The 17,954-nt window shown below is 32.7% G+C and overlaps 1 protein-coding gene across 5 annotated transcripts in view; it reads left to right on the top strand.

Moving 5' to 3' along the window:
- LOC132728279 (calcium/calmodulin-dependent protein kinase kinase 1-like) overlaps positions 1–17,954 on the top strand; it is a 130,813-nt gene that overhangs the window by 74,677 nt on the left and 38,182 nt on the right. Inside the window, exon 1 of one of the 5 annotated variants that reach the window (XM_060713901.1) lies at positions 4,710–4,819. The exons of 2 other annotated variants lie outside the window; for them this stretch is intronic. Coding sequence is in view for 1 of the 3 variants with exons in the window: in XM_060713897.1 (XP_060569880.1) it covers positions 14,806–14,882 (77 nt within the window). In the remaining 2 variants the exon portion in view is untranslated. Of the gene's footprint in view, positions 1–4,709; positions 4,820–9,171; positions 9,249–14,607; positions 14,883–17,954 lie in introns of those variants that run through there. 2 more of the 5 variants (XM_060713902.1, XM_060713897.1) reach the window with 2 other exon arrangements.

Raw genomic sequence — 17,954 nt, 5'->3', positions numbered from 1 at the left:
TTAGCTTGAAACATCTTCTTATGGGTGTCTACCAAGTTTGTTCAAATAAAAGCCCTTGGGTTAAAATTGGCCCTGCTGGGGGGCAGGGTGTGGCGCTATATACAGGTGAGCGACTTCAGGGCCATCATGGCCCTCTTGTTTAATTGATTGACTCCATACTTAAACAAATCACCTTTTAGACAATTTTGAAAAGAAAAAAAACAAACTTATTTTGACATTGACTCATAAATGAAATTTACTGAAATTCAAATAATTGTGATTTCACTTTAAATTTGGTAACAACAATCATTGGGACAAGACCAGATATTGAAGAATATTAAATTGAAATAGGCCTTGACCTTGAAGATTAAATTAGTGCATTTTGCTTTTTTTGGCCATAGTTTTTTTTAAATTTTTGTATGGATTTGATTTATACTTAAGCAAAAGAACATTTATAACAAAGTTTACATGTTAAGTAGATTAAATATGACCTTGACCTATAGATGACCCTGACTGTCAAGGTCAAATTATTTAAATTGCTTAAAATGTCATTACTTTGTAATATTTATGTATGTATGTGGAGAAGAGAACAGAACACAATATTACATCAAAACCAACATGTTTAATTATTCATATATGACCTTGACCGATAATTGACCTTGACTATCAAGGTCATATTATGGATGTTTGCTCAAATTGTCAGAACTTTGTTATTTATTAATAGATTTGATATATGCTTGGACAAAAGAACACAATTATGACAAATCGCCATTTTTAATAAATCAAATAAAAAAATCTGGGAACAAAGTGATGATCTTGACCTTCAAATGACTTTTGCCATCAAGATTAAATCATCAGATTTATCAAATATTGTCTTTACTGTATTATTACTTTGTTATTTGATTACCGTATATCTTGGATAAAAGAACAGTCATGATAAAAGTGAGATGATGATTAATTCATAAGAGACCTTGACATTTGAATGACCTTGACCATCAAGGTTCTTGACCTTTGAATGACCTTTACCATGAAGGTCATATTCTTCAATTTAGCATAAATTTACATTAACTTTGTTATTTATAAAGATATGAAATTTAAATTATATTTTGTATTATAAAGGAGAATTCTTTCTCTTTAGAAATTAGCAAAAAGTCAAATGTCGCCCTTGCATGTCAATGGCTCTTGTTTTGTCAAATTTATATAGTTGGTGTAATCTATAGGGATTATACTATGTTACAAAAACCTTATTCACATTCATTCTTTTTTCTTTCTATTAAAAAATATATCTACAGTTCTCTTGTTTAGTTTTTTGACCATTTGCTTAGTCAATTATGATTTACAATTTCTTTGGCATATTTGATTACAGTTTCCAAGATGAGTTTGATTTACAATTTCTTTAAGACTTACTGGTAGCTTGATTTACAATTTCCTAGACCAGTTTGATTTACAATTTCCTAGACCAGTTTAATTTACAATTTCCTAGACCAGTTTAATTTACAATTTCCTTGTAAAGTTTGATATACAATTTCTTACTTTAGTTTGGTGTACTATTTCTTACTAATGTTTGATTTATAATTTCTGAGTAAGATTCATTTACATTTTTTACATGTTTAGTTTACAACAGAGGGTTAATGCTCCTTTTTGTGCATTCTGTGTTTTGTTATTTGTTTTTAGCTCACCTGAGCACAACATGCGTAAGGTGAGCTATTGTGATACCCCTGTTTCTTGCATATCAGCCTGGTGTTTCCATTAGTATTACCTACCGGTATGCTGGAAATTTCATTTGGAAATTGGGGGCTGCCAGATGAGTCGCATACAATGGCATGCTCTAAGGATGATGTAGTTTCGCCATTCTGAATTAAGTTGTAATGTCATAGGCTGTTGTCAGAAAATAGTAAGGGATGTAATGACATAAATTTAAATGGAAAATTGGTTTATAAAGATAAAGAATTTTAAATATGATGGAATACAAAATACCTGACATATAATTGCAGTTTGGATCGGTCCAGATCTGTCCCTCACGAACCTGTCCATGGGCGGATCGCATCAGGACGGAAATCCATAAACTGCAACATATGACAGATATTATTACAGCATCTAACATTTTCACTTAAATGACATCTCCTTAACCCCTACACCAAGAGTAATGAAACTTAGTAGCTAGGTGTGTTCCCCTCCAAAATTGCTCAATGGATCTGGTCTGTGGAACAGGATGGCTAGAGCTAAAAATAGAAAAATACCTTTTACATATATCTCTTCAGATTTTGATGAAACTATACAGGAATGATCTGAAAATGATGGGCCTTTATAAAAAGTTGCTCAAATGATTTTTGTCTGTTGAACAAGATGGCCATGCAACAGACTAGTGCTAAGAATACAAAAAAGGGTGTAAAATGACATCTTGTCCTCTACTGCCTAATAGATTTTGATAACACTCTACAATCAAAGGGCTGCAAGCTCTGTGGTATTTTCTGATCTTTGCAATCTAAATCGTACTGTATATCTGTATGTATTTTCCTGTATAAGCTTATTTTTATGTACTATAATTCATCTTGCAAGGCACCAGAGTTTGATACATACGGAATTTTGCATAAGTAGATTTGCATTAAAAAATCATTTATGTTCATTTTTTATGACAGCCACACTTTATCCTTGCATATCATGGCTACTTCCTTAACAAAGACACTAAAAAAGAATTAAAAAAAAAAAGTTGCCTCAACTGGGATTTGAACTCCAGACCTATCACAAACTAGATGAGCGTTACCCCTGCACCACGGAGAAGTTATATAAACAATGCCTGAATAAAATCTAGTCATTCTAAATTTAGAACTTAACTTCCATTGCATCCTTATTAATTTCGAGGTATTTTGTTCAGGATAAACCTGTTGTTTAAATTTTAAGTAAATAATTTAGCAAAAATCTTTTCGCCCAAACAGTCCAACAAGTAGAATCTATATTTTCCACTACTCGGCAGTCAAATTTATTTGTGTAGTATTCGGTAATCGACATCGCTAAAAATAGCATTTTCATTGTTTAAAATCATATTCATCGGCGTAATTTGTGATTGTGCATTTATTGACAATTCTATAAGCCAACGCTACTTTTAAACTTTGAATGCGTTGAAATTTGTTGGATACTTGTAACAAAATAAAAATATTTCTTTCTTTTAAATCGCTAGTTTTAAGCTGTTTTGAGAACTACTTGTTGTTAGGTTTGTCATGAAACTTCTGTGTCAAAGATTGAATGTCAGCTTTGTATTTACTGATCTTCGATCAGAAAATACGGCAGTCCTTTACTAACATTGCTAGAATTGTTCCAATCTGCTGAAAATGTTACATTTTTTTTGGATAACAATTTTCTTTATTTAAGTGACATATTTAATTGTGCAGATAAATATAAGTGAGGTATGCTGTTTGTTTTTGAAATTGTTTTTCACTTTGTCAGTGAAATCATTGATGCTATAAGGTTTTAAATTTTCCCTAGATATAACTCCTATCTTTAATTGAGCGACAAATTGTCAGATCTTTTACTATGCCAGAGGATAGATGGGTGGGGGAAAACAAACTTAATACTTATAAACATGTTACTGATATAACAATGAGTAAAAAAGTACACAAGTTACTTTTGTAAAGAGCAAATATTTTTAACAGTTCACTAGACTTTCAAGTTATTAAGATTTGTGTATGTAAGGAGGCAGGGAGATGACTGGGCGTAAAATGTTATTTCTTCTTTGCTCAATTCCTTAACTCTCCTACTAAACTTTCATTATAGAAAGTGCTCTATAATCGTTATGATTTTGTGATTTGTTAAAATATTTGTAGAATTATACATTTTTATGCTCTTTGTTGTTGTTGTTTTTTTTGTTTTTTTTCTTGTATGACTGTTATATTGCCAGAAATCTTGATTTGTTGGCATGTGGCCTCTTATTTGTTTTTTCTTTCAAATGGAACAATTTTTCTTTTAATGTATTACATATAAGTATATATGTATATACAGCCTTATAATTATGATAGGTTAGTACCCTAATTAACAAAATAGACTAAACCATTAAACTTAAACAAATATCCTTTAAATGATAATTACAATTTATTCAATTACGGATTTTAATTGTTTATGATATTAAATTTATAATTGTTGCTGCCATAGGGGAATAAGAATTCAGCATATTGTTAGATAGTCCGTAACCCTACTGTATAATGATTGTATTCAGTAACCAGGCAGATTATGTTATGGTAGCCATATTGATTAATATAAAGATGGAATTTTTTTACCTAATAGAGACATGTTAAGCTAATCATGGTTAATGACAGTTATTATCGTAGACAGGATGTTCCGCTGCGTAAATTTACCATGAATTTAACTACGAATTTCAAAGAGGAAAATGTGCGAAGATACATGCGAACGCAAAAAGATGCGATACGTATTTCACAGTAAAACTAGAAGGCTTGGCTGGAATTGACATGTTTCATAGTATGTTTCATAAGTCAGCAATTTGTGCTAATGTAAGGATCAATATATATGATTAAGAGAAAATAGTTCAGAGAAAAAGTTAAAGGCCAATAACGTATAGGTGTATGGATTTAGTTTTTGTTTTTTTCATCATACTGTCACGTTATTAAGAACACCCTGTCTGTATCGTGCTAGATACAAGTTGTATTATAATAATTAGTGCAATTTTATATAGTGTTTCATATATACATGTATATTGATATAACATCTAAGCAATAGTTGTTAATTATTTATGGAATATTCGCAGCAGTTATGACTAATTTTCATATCGGGACTCTGTTTGACTCGAAATACGATTAAGAAATAATGGAACGTAATACCAAGGAATGTGGTAGGTTTTGGATTTCATGTTTTTATATTGGTTAAAATTATAGTGATAATATTATGACATTGAAAGTAAATGAAAATGATTTTCAAATTTGCATACAATATTGGAAAAGACATACATGTATTCTATGGAGTGTGGTATTCCGAAAGGTGAAGAGCACTTCTTACTTTCTTCAGGATGAGATATGCCTTGTATTTTAGGATCTGCAGAGGAGTGACTTGATTTATGCTTTTTCATGTAAGGTGTTCTTTTTAAAATGAGAAGTGAGTAATAAATATGATGATTTCAGTGACCTTACCATGCTGAAATCATAACTTGTTAACCTGCTTTGTGTAAACAAGTATATTGTAAATTTAAGGGTCTCTATAGCTACAAGCTCACAGATTTCAGGTCTCTTGCCATTCACCACTCTTGGTTTGAATCCCAACAGAGACTATGAATTTGATATTTATAGTTATCCAGTAGTTATCCAGCTAGCTTACAGAAGGTCAGTGGTTCTACTCTTGTGCTAACTTATGTCTGAAATAATGCACACTGAGGTGCAACTGACATCAATTTCTATACTAGTAAAGCAAATATGTTGGCATAATTATAATGACATTTACACTGTGTCACTGTGACTTGAAACCCAAAGAAACAAACATTACTAAATTAACAGCTTTCCTATTTAAATGCCTTAATTCAAGAGTGTAATATATTTAATCATTATACATGTATCTAACTTTTAATTTTCTCTGTTATAAAGACAAGACATTGTTTGTTATGCAAGCATTATTGAATTTTATGAACAGCTCTGAACTAATTCAAAAGCATTGGAATTATTATTGACCAGAAATTATACTTGTTAGTTGCAAAAAAATGTTGCATGCATTAATCAATGATTTGATGTAATATTCCAGGAAATCACCTGTTTTTAGTTTTAATTGTTATTTGTTATACAAATTTCCTTATGGAACTAGGATCTGTTAATTTGGTCTGTCTGAGGACAATTACAGTAGGACCTGTGAATGAAGGCCATCTGAAGGTCGAGACTGATCATGACCTTTATATACAAGCAGTTTTTATATGGAGGTTATATAACTTTGTTTAAGTAAATCTATAAAAGTTTGTCAGATAATGTCTTTTACTGACAGCCGCAGCATGGGCTTTTAGAATTGCTGGCTGTTGTTGTCCACACTTTATTCAAAAGATACCTCCTCTGAAACCACCTGGCCATTTGTTATGAAACATGGCAGAAATGTGCATGACATACATGACATAAAACTTTACCATAGTTGTTCTACCTCTTTCTCTCATTCCCTTCAAGTTATCTAGATATTTTTTGTAAGCATGATCATCCTTTATTCTCCTTTATTCATAACTTAATATATAAATGATGTCGTGAAAAAATAATATGTAAATGTCAATGTTAAGAAAAATCCCCCACCTGTGATATATAGAATCAAAGTGCTGCAGCACTGAATGCGACGGACATGCAACCGGAGAGACATTAAGGTTTTTTTATAAAAAAAAAACAAAACACAAAATATAACAGAGAAAATTTGTTCCATACAAGTTCGAGATTTGTAGAGCAATATATTTTGTGTCCCAAACTGATAAAATTCAAATTTTCTACTTTCAAGCACTTAAATACAGAATGAAATTTATGCCTAAAAACTCTGGTCAAACTTGTAAATCAGTGTCCTTATCGATTTATTCCAAGAAATGATATGTAAATAGAAAAAAAATACTGTCAACGAAATATTTCTAAAATAAAACCATGCAAATAAGCTTCAAGCATAATACATTATACATTTGAGAATGCTATTTTAAGAATTGCTTCGTGTTATATCATAGTGGGCATATAGACAATAAAATATAAGCCATTTGTATTTTTATTTCTCTTGGATATGTCTCATCACGGTTAAATCCGTGGTCTCATTAAAAAAATTTTTGGTTTAAATCATCAGCAATTAATAGTGTATTTTTTAGATTTTTTTTATTTACAAGGTAAAGATGTAGAGGCCAGAGCACATCGTTTTTATTTTAATTTAAATGTCACTTAAGCACTACAGTGTTTAGTTGTCCTTTTCATTTTGACACTAAATTCCATTTTCAACTTGTTTGCTTCTTACAATTAAATAGAATTTCTAAAAATAATTTACATGTAATCCGCTGGTTTTTTACATGTATAATGTGTACTCCCTAATCGCCTGTGTTCAAATTGTAATGACAGGGCCTTAGACAGGCTTTATTTATAATCTGACCATTCTTCCAGGGTCAGACCTTTACTAGGGGTTTGAAAATTCAAGAGTTGGGGGAGATCAATTTACTTTCTTGGTTTTTTTTGTTGGGTTTTTAGCTCACCTGTCACAAAGTGACAGGGTGAGCTTTTGTGATCGCTTTTCGTCCGTCGTCCGTCCGTCATCCTTCCGTAAACTTTTACTTAAAAGGACACCTCCTCATAAACCACTGAGCCAATTTCATCCAAACTTCACAGGAATGTTCCTTTGGTGGTCACCTTTAAAAATTGTTCAAAGAATTTAATTCCATGCAGAACTCTGGTTGCCATGGCAACCGAAAGAAAAAACTTTAAATATCTTCTTTTAAAAAACCATAAGAGCTAGAGCTTAGATATTTGGCATCAAACATCTTCTAATAGTGTCTACCAAGTTTGTTCAAATAAAAGCCCTGGGGTCAAAATTGGCCCCTCCCCGAGGGGTCATTGATTTTCCCTATATGCATATAGTAAAAACTTAAAAATTCTTCTTTTAAAGAACCCAAAGAGCTAGAGCTAAGATATTTAGCATGAAACATGTTCTAATGGGTATCTACCAAGTTTGTTCAAATAAAAGCCCTGGGGTCAAAATTGGCCCCGCCCTGGGGGGTCATTGATTTTCCCTATATGCATATAGTAAAAACTTAAATAATCTTCTTTTAAAGAACTCAAAGAGCTATGGCTAAGATATTGAGCATCAAACATGTTCTAATAGGTGTCTACCAAGTTTGTTCAAATAAAAGCCCTGGGGTCAAAATTGGCCCCACCCCGGGGGGTCATTGATTTTCCCTATATGCATATAGTAAAAACTTAAAAAATCTTCTTTTAAAGAACTCAAAGAGCTATGGCTAAGATATTTAGCATCAAACATGTTCTAATAGGTGTCTACCAAGTTTGTTCAAATAAAAGCCCTGGGGTCAAAATTGGCACCGCCCCGGGGGTCATTGATTTTCCTTATATGTGTATAGAAAAAACTTAAAAAATCTTCTTTGAAAAAACCCAAATAGCTAGAGTTAAGATATTAAGCATGAAACATCTTTTAGTGAGTGTCTACAAAGTTTGTTCAAATAAAAGACCTGGGGTCAAAATTGGCCCCGTCCCAGAGGTCATTGATTTTCTTTATATGTGTATAGCTAAAACTTAAAATCTTCTTTGAAAAAACCCAAATAGCTTAGAGTTTAGATATTAAGCATGAAACATCTTCTAGTAAGTGTCTACAAAGTTTGTTCAAATAAAAGCCCTGGGGTCAAAACTGGCCCGGCCCCAGGGGTGTCATTGTTTTTAACTATATGTGTATTATAAGTAAAAACTTTAAAAAATCTTCTTTTAAAAAGCCCAATGAGCTAGAGCTTAGATGTTTAGCATGAAACATCTTCTTATGGGTGTGTACCAAGTTTGTGCAAATAAAAGCCCTTGGGTTAACTTGGCACTACAACGTTGGGGGGGGGGGTTGGGGGGCCTATATACAGGTGAGCAATCTCAGGGCCATCATGGCCCTCTTGTTAAGTTATACAGACATTCTAATGATCATATGGTGATTTTCAAGGGTCATTTTCAGAGAAATTGGTAATTACTGGCCAGATAGTTATATAGGATAGCCTGTTTGATTGATCATCTGTCAAGATACGATGAAAAACAAATGTGTTATAATCGGCATCAAAAAAACAAACAAACCAACAAGAAAATAGGAGAAAAGAAACAAAGAAACACTGGTGGAGACAGACATTTAATCTTAGACTCATCATAGTAGAACAAGAAAACATTCATATTTAACATTAACTAAGTTCTAAATAATCCATTAAGAGGAACTCTGTCAATACTAAGTTTGAAACTTCGCCGATATAACCATATGAACAACTGTGTGAAATATATATTTTAACAAACTTTATAAGTAACACATTTGAAAAAGTAATGTTGCTGTTTTTCAGAGCTGTATCTGTTAGAATCTCGTCTAGAATCATGATAGAGAAAAGAGAGACTAGCTTATTGGAGTTTCATTGAACTTATCATTGATTATTAAGTATAAACTTGACCCATATAAGGCTAAATAGTGGAAATCAATTCTCCAGCTGTAGTACAATTATGGGTTTATCCAGGTTTTGTCGTGTAAACTGTTCTTGGATTAGGATGACTGATTTTATTTATTTTAGATGGATGTTGGTTTTTTGCCGTGTGGTAAGCATTTTAGTTTATACAGAACTTCCTTGTTTACGTAGAATTTATTTTAGTTTGATTGTGTTAAGGAAGCCATAAGCTTTAAGAGTCACACTCTCAATTCTGTTCCTGAAACCAACTAATACTGATTATGTAGGTAAACACACTTATGAATCTGTTCCTGAAAGCATCTCATACTATTTTGCAATGAGTATAAAGTTCCTTGCTTAAAGATACAATGGCTTGCCTGTAATGGGGTTTGAACCCACCAGTCCTGGCCAGAGATCCTAGGTTACTAGTCTGACGCAATTTTACCACTCAACCGTACTGTCAGTGTAAGCATTTGCTATTTGTATATTAGTCTTGCTCAGATTCAAGTTTTTATGCTCCCACAAAGTGGGGGGCATATAGCGTTGCACTTGTCCGTCTGTCTGTACGCACTCACAGGAGAGTAATTATGTGGCTAGAGGGACAATAGGTAACTGTTCTTTCTCTTTGATGTCATTCATTCCGTAATGCTTTTATGTGGCTATTTTCTTTTGTGTGGCTAAAAAGAACAATAGAGAGAACAATAGAGTAGCCACATAATTACTCTCCTGTTAGAACGGACGTCCGTCCGTTGGTACGTCCGTCCGTACGTCCGTCCGTACATCCCTAAATCTTGTGAACACAACTCCTCTTAAACCGGATGGCAGATTTTGCTTAAACTTCCAGGGATGAATAACCTTAATGTGTAGATGGTAGTAAAGGAAGGAATTTTTGCTGCTACCAAATTTAACAGAATTATGGCCCTTTGTTGATTTTTTCACTATATACCATATATATGTTATCAGTGGGGGCATCCGTGTCCTTTGGACACAGTTCTAGTTGAGTGTTAAACTTTTTATGCCCCCACAGAGTGGGAGCATATAGTGTTGCACTTGTCCGTCCGATTGTCCGTCCGTACGTCCCGAAATCTTGTGAACGCAACTCCTCTTAAACCAGATGGCAGATTTTGCTTAAACTTCCAGGGATGATCAACCTTAATGTGTAGATGGTAGTAAAGGAAGGAATTTTTGCTGCAATCAAATTTAACAGAATTATGGCCCTTTGTTGATTTTTTCACCATAGACCATATAGAAATTTTGTGAACGCAACTCCTCTTAAACCGGATGGCAGATTTTGCTTAAACTTCCAGGGATGATCAACCTTAATGTGTAGATGGTAGTAAAGGAAGGAATTTCTGCTGCGACCAAATTTAACAGAATTATGGCCCTTTGTTGATTTTTTCACTATATACCATATAGAAATTTTGTGAACGCAACTCCTCTTAAACCGGATGGCAGATTTTGCTTAAACTTTCAGGGATGATCAACCTTAATGTGTAGATGGTAGTAAAGGAAGGAATTTTTGCTGCGACCAAATTTAACTAAATTATGGCCCTTTGTTGATTTTTTCACTATATACCATATAGAAATTTTGTGAACACAACTCCTCTTAACCGGATGGCAGATTTTGCTTAAACTTCCAGGGATGAACAACCTGAATGTGTAGATGGTAGTAAAGGAAGGAATTTCTGCTGCGACCAAATTTAACAGAATTATGGCCCTTTGTTGATTTTTTCACTATATACCATATATAAATTGTCAGTGGGGGCATCCGTGTCCTTTGGACACAGTTCTAGTTTCATATCTATTGATTGTAGGGGAGACTACAATGAAAGCAAGAAACCTGGTCAGCCCCTGGCAGTCTTATAGCAACCTTTATCAATTTTGTCTGTCTCTACTTAAAACAGAGTAAAGATTTGTGAATGTCTCTAAATTCCAAACATCATGATTTTTCCTGTTTAAAATTAATGTTAAATTCTGCACAAGTACTGAATATGTGTTGTATCACTTACTTCCATGATCAGGCCCTGGTGAGTTTAACTGAGCCCTCAACAATTAATTTTGCCATTTGGGGCATTCTTTAAGGTTTATATTTTGTCTGTCTATTGATATGTCAGGATCATTCCATTATAAAGAAACCATGATTGTTGAGTTGAAAAAGTGTATAATGTGGTCAGGGTTAAATAAGATCATTAGAAGGTCAAAACAGAATAACATGGTAATGAATGTCTGGTAAGAAAATCTGTAACCGTGTTAGCCTTTTCAAGTAAAGTTAGATTTATCTAATACTAGCTTCTTTCATCATTAATACAAATGTAACTTAAAAAAATACAGTGCTTGATCTCTTATCAACAATGATTTGACTGACCTCAAGTCAGCCACAAACAGAAACAACTCAGAAATAAATCTTTTAGTTTGACCCAGCCAGCTGCAAACAGAAACAAGTGAGATATTTATCTTTTAGTTTGACCCAGCCAGCAGCAAACAGAAACTACTCGGAAATAAGAATTTGATGCTTGCTTTCCTGTTGGTCCTGTTTGGTGCCATGCTCGATACCTTTCTGTCTAATATGTTGCTAGGTTTTATAAGAGCGAGGCACTCTCTTGCATACCTTATTTATTTGTACATATATATTTCACCCATAACCTGCTGAATTGTTAAATGAACTTGTCTGGCTTTCATTTTCTGATCTGTCTGTTATCAACTTAATTAATTAGAAGTTAGACAGCCAACACTATAAAGTCTGGTAGGACTGGACAGATGCTATCCTGGCTCTATTTAAGGCAATTTAAGGCTAACCACTTTAGGTTTCAGCAGGATTAAGGTTAAAGAACATTAATTGTACTTTTATTTTCCTTCAGTCAACTTTTTCATAAAATTGCATCAGTTTTCTAAAACAAAATTTATAGGAAATGCAAACATTTACCAGAAAAAAAAACATCAACAAAACAACAAAAACCAACAACAGTAACAAATAACATGACAACAATTTCTGTTAAACTTCAGAATTTCTTGTCACTTCGTCTCTTGTTTGAAACGAGGAATATGGAATGTAATTTCTTCAGGGAAAACTTGAATGAATGTTGATTGTGTTTAAACTCTTCTGAGCGTTTCTAAAGAGAAATGTACGTTAGTTAGCGAATATATCAATTTTCTGGGATAACGTGAATAAAAAATTATCGGCATCTGTTTTTTCTTCTGTAAATGAAAATTTATTTCGTTCCTCTTTCTGTGGACTCGTACTTACACGCAATATTGTCTTAATATAGACAACACCTTATTCTCGTTTCCCGCTTGTAAAGTGGACATTTTATTTGACGTTTCTAGAGGCGAGTGAGAATCTATCATTAATATTTGATGATGCTCGAAATGAAGACAGCGTAGTGTGCCCCCCTAATTCAATTGTATGCTGTACCGCACCTTGTATACTGTAGACAAAACTGTATGATTGGTTATGAATAATTGATGCTGACTGTATTCCTCTGGCAGGGGAGAAAAGGTTTGTATGGAAGAAATATGGTACTATAGTCTTCTTTTGAAGAGGGATAAGGGAGTAAGTAAATAATGTTCAGAAGTCTCATTTTGACAGGGGAAAAAAAAGATATTGTCAGATGATACATAGGGAGCTTGGGAATTGAGTGGCAGATTACGGCAAATTTTCCAGAGCTTGGACTCACAGTCTTTATGTATTATTTTCTTTTATCATCTTATCATGTCGTACAAGAGTTCGACATTCAAGATTGTCTAAATTTCATTTCGGACATGATCTACTTGTTTAATAAGCAGTTTATTTAATCAGATAAAATGAAAAAAAAAAAAAAATGGGACAAACAATATATTATTATAAAAAAAAAAAAACAGTACAAGACTACAATTTGAGGTTTCATTTCCATGTTGCTGATAACTGTTCCAATTATAAGTGAAATAAAAAATTTGAGTGCCCTTGTAGCCCTTCAGATAGAGGGTACTTTGATTACTAGTATCAAAGTCCGAGTAAAAGCTGTGCCTTGCAGGGACACTCAGATGATAAAATCCTTACTCTGCAAGTTTGACTATTCTTGTACTGAAACAAAGCTACCCCATTACATTGACTGGGTAATGCAATGATGCAGGACAAATTGTAGTGAAAAAACTTGCTCATTCTATAGCATTTCTTAATGAATTTGATATTTTGAATACCCTTGAAGCCACAATGCAGGACAAGTCTATTTTACAAATTTAGGTTGGTGAGAGTTAAAATTACTTAATCTACTTGACATGATAATCCTGAGATAGCCCTAGTCAAACTGACCTATCAATGACCTTGTAAAAGTACTTAAATACCAATCTTTTTGTTATTCCTTTTGCATGATATTATATAATTAATTTTGACCTTTTATTACAATTTTATTCATAAAAAGGTTTGTATTTATATTAATTCTTAACCTGTGTTGATAGTAAACTACAAATAATTTAACAATTTGACCATATAAAAGTTTAAAGCGTTGTATTTGAATCACTTTGCTGAGGCCCACATGGAAGATCGGGAAACCAAATGTGTTAGCCTCATTAAATAAAGGCATTATATACTTACTTTAAAACCTTGAATGATTAGATTCTTCCATTTTGTACAAATTAGGAATTTAACTATTGAAAATGAGTGCCAACACAACAGATACTATGTAAGTAATTTTAATAGTAAAGAGGTTTAAAGTGTACAAAGCTGTAATAATATCTGATAAAATATTTTTTAAAAAAGATTAAAAACATTAAAATTGTGTTGTTACCAAAACCTTGTGGTTGTTTCTTGTAACATAGTATGTCTCTGTTATTTAACACACATGAATACTGTATATAAAACAAATGAAATATTCTGGGCTGCTATGTTCAATAGGTTTAGGAATAATTTGAGCCGCATCACAACAAAACCAACATAATGGGTTTGCGACCAGCATGGATCCAGACCAGCCTGCCCATCCGCGCAGTCTGATCAGGATCCATGCTGTTCGCTATTAGTTCTCTACTTGTAATAGAATTGGTAAGCAAACAGCATGGATCCTGAGCAGACTGCGCAGATGCGCAGGTTGGTCTGGATCCATGCTGGTCACAAACCAATTATGTTGGTTTTGACGTGACGTGGCTCATTTCAAGCACACCCCATTTGCCTGACAAATTGCTTTCATCCTAGGTTATTCTTTAAGCATTATTTAATCATTATATAAACAATAATTTTAGTTATTTTACAGTCCACAGGCAGCAAATATATACTAACTTTATACACTTTAATAATATCAAATCATTTCTAGAATTGAAAACCGAGCTTTTATTGTATAAGTATAAATTTACAATTATTGAAAATCATTCAAGTAATATCACCGGTAGGATTCACTAAACTGTTGTTCATTGGATGAACATATGCTATAATGTTGTATTGTATTTCTTTAAGTGGTGTTTTCCTGTGGTCGTGCGATTTAGTGGAAATATTTTAAATTCCACTTAGAAGACGTTTTGTTGGAAATTTAAAGCTGAATTAAAGGAAAGACACTGAAGGAGTTTTACTGATTAATATTTTTCATTTTTATTGAAGCTTATTCTAGAGCAGTAAAGACATACGTTATTTCATCTGTTATGTAGATTTTTGAAATTTGTGACTGTCAATTGATAAATGTTTTAAAAGGATTTAACTTTTATTTAAAGATTTTCTGTAATAATATTTAATATATTGTATAACAATGTTGGAAGTAAGAGCATACAGGGATCAAATAAAGTGTCAGTGTGAGACAGGATTTTACCAGCGAAACAAAAAAAGGTTGGTTTGAAATTTGTATTGAATAATTTGAGTTTTACTAAATAGACAACTGATGCCATACCTTCCCTTGTAGGCTGATGCCATACCTTCTCCTGTAGGCAGATATCATATCTACTCTTATAGGCAGATATCATATCTACTCTTATAGCCAGATATCATATCTACTCTTGTAGGCAGATATCATATCTACTCTTGTAGGCAGATATCATATCTACTCTTGTAGGCAGATATCATATCTACTCTTGTAGGCAGATATCATATCTACTCTTATAGGCAGATATCATATATTCTCTTGTAGGAAGATATCATATCTACTCTTGTATAGGAAGATATCATATCAACTCTTATAGGCAAATATCATATCTACTCTTGTAGGCAGATATCATATCTACTCTTATAGGCTGATATCATATCTACTCTTGTAGGCAGATATCATATCTACTCTTATAGGCAGATATCATATCTACTCTTGTAGGCTGATATCATATCTACTCTTATAGGCAGATATCATATCTACTCTTATAGGCTGATATCATATCTACTCTTATAGGCAGATATCATATCTACTCTTATAGGCTGATATCATATCTACTCTTGTAGGCAGATATCATATCTACTCTTGTAGGCAGATATCATATCTACTCTTGTAGGCAGATATCATATCTACTCTTATAGGCAGATATCATATCTACTCTTATAGGCAGATATCATATCTTCTCTTGTAGGCAGATATCATATCTACTCTTGTAGGCAGATATCATATATTCTCTTGTAGGCTGATGTTATGTCTACTTTTTTGTAGGCTGATTTCATACCTACTCCTGTTCAGTTATGTTTTAATTAAAAGGTTGCTTAGAAAATATGTCCAATTGAGCTATAGTTAACAGTTACTTGTTGAATTGAACTTTACAGAACTGAACAATCTGTTCTGTTATGTTTAATTGAACTTCAGTTAATGGTTGTTTGTTCAATTGAGCTTTAGTTTAATGTTGTTTGTTCAGTTGAGCTTGAGTTGAAGGTTGTGTCCTAAATTATGTTTTAGGTTAAGGATGATTTCTCAGTAATGCTGTAGTTTAAAGTTGTTGCTCAGATGTGCTATAGTTAAAGGTTGTTTGCTCGGCTATGATTAAATTTAAGGTTTATATTTGTTTCTTTGAGCTTGAGGTTGTTTGCTCAATTGAGCTTTTAAACAAGTTTGAAGTTGTTTGTTCAGTTGAGCTTAATAGTTTAAGGTTGCTTGCTCAGTTAAGTTTTATTTTACAATTGTTTGCTCAGTTGAATTTCAGTTTAAATGTTTTTTAATTTCTATTAATAGAGCTTTTGATTCTTTGAGAAATAGGACAATATTCACTTTTGTGAAATAGAAATGGATCTTTATTATTTTATGGTAATTGATATCATAACTTAATATGAATTGCTTTCTTATTGTTTGTAGCTACAAACCTGCTCAATGTACAATTTGTCTATCAGCTTCCTAAATGTTATATCATTCTGTAATTTGGCTGTAAATGTGATAATATCAAGTATGAAACATTTGAGCCGCGTCACGACAAAACCAACATAATGCGTTTGTGACCAGCATGGATCCAGACCAGCCTGCGCATCTGCACAGTCTGATCAGGATTCATGCTGTTCGCTTACAGACCCTATAACAAGTAAAGAAAGTGATAGCGAACGGCATGGATCCTAATCAGACTGTGTGGATGCGCAGGCTGGTCTGGATCCATGCTGGTCGCAAACCCATTATGTTGGTTTTGTCATGACACGGCTCAATTTTAAAACTAGTTTTATTGATTGTGTAAATGATACATTAGTGTCATATTTTAGAGATGCTTTTTATTTATACAAAAAAAGTCATGGAAAGTCACTGACAGCAATGTTAAGGTCCATATGACAAATTTTCCTGCTGAATGGCCAGGCTACCACTTCCCTTCAGACTTAATTAACAGTCTGAAATGAGGCAAATTTGAAGTGACTTAAAGACATGGAAAGGACTTCTGTAACAATTTTATGGTAGTAAAAGTAGTGAATTTTGTTTTGTTTTTGGTTTGTGTTTTTTCTTTACAGTGATGTATTTCATGTATGTTATTTTTCATGTAAGTCATCGATAATCTAGTGAAAACCCAGCTTTGTTTGAATTAGGCTACCGTACTGTGAGATATTTACATCATCAGTAAATGTTTAATTTTTAGTTAAATATTTCAATATTCATTTTCAATATTCACGCTTAATAAAAAAAATAATTAATTATGAGGACTAAAAATATGAGCTGCAGTCACATGTTAATGTTAACACATATCCTGTTGGAGTTATTAGCCTTTGCCACCTGAGTATCATTAGGCCAGGACAGGCGAGCATATACATTCGGTCCTGTCTTTATTGTTGATAGCTCTATTTTTTTATTTTAACATTGTAATCCCTTGAGCTTAAAATGAACTATTCCAAATTCAAATTGGGCCAAATACATAATGAGGACATAAAAAAAATTCTATGTCGGGCCAGCCTTCAATAATGAGTACTGATAGTCTAAAACAAACTCTTTATAATAACTGAGTTGGCTACATAGTTTTTAATACCTTATTTTTTGATACTTTATGAAAACCCTTTAACTTAGAAATAGAGTGTTCCAAATTAAAAGCAGGGCAAGTCCATTATATTTTTACAGGAGGGTCAGGGTAAAAACTTAACAAATATATATTAACAACTTTGGTCTCAGTAGTTTAATTTTACAAAAATCTATACCAATTTACAGTTAAGATTTATTTAGACCAACAAAACCCAAATATTTGTTTTTAGATCTGGCCAATGTCTATTAAACCTTCACAATCTTAATGACTGTAAAGATACAGTTTATCTTATTATTTTCTTATCATTATTTCTATAATAATAAAAAAAACAACCTTTAAAGATATTTTAACATTCCAGAGCCATTATAATTTTGTATTGGATATCATAAGATTAGGAAGAAAAAAGCTTTTTTTCCTGATCTATCGGCACTTTAATTTAAACTGTTAAACCCACTGACTTATAATCGAGGTCAAAACTATTTCTATAAAGTTTATAACTTTCAAT

Source organism: Ruditapes philippinarum, unplaced genomic scaffold (genome assembly GCF_026571515.1).
Source record: "Ruditapes philippinarum isolate M1 unplaced genomic scaffold, ASM2657151v2 ctg693_1_1_1_1, whole genome shotgun sequence".
NCBI lineage: Eukaryota > Metazoa > Mollusca > Bivalvia > Venerida > Veneridae > Ruditapes > Ruditapes philippinarum.
The sequence above is the reverse complement of the archived record's forward strand: the minus strand, read 5'-3'. Positions and strand labels throughout refer to the sequence as shown.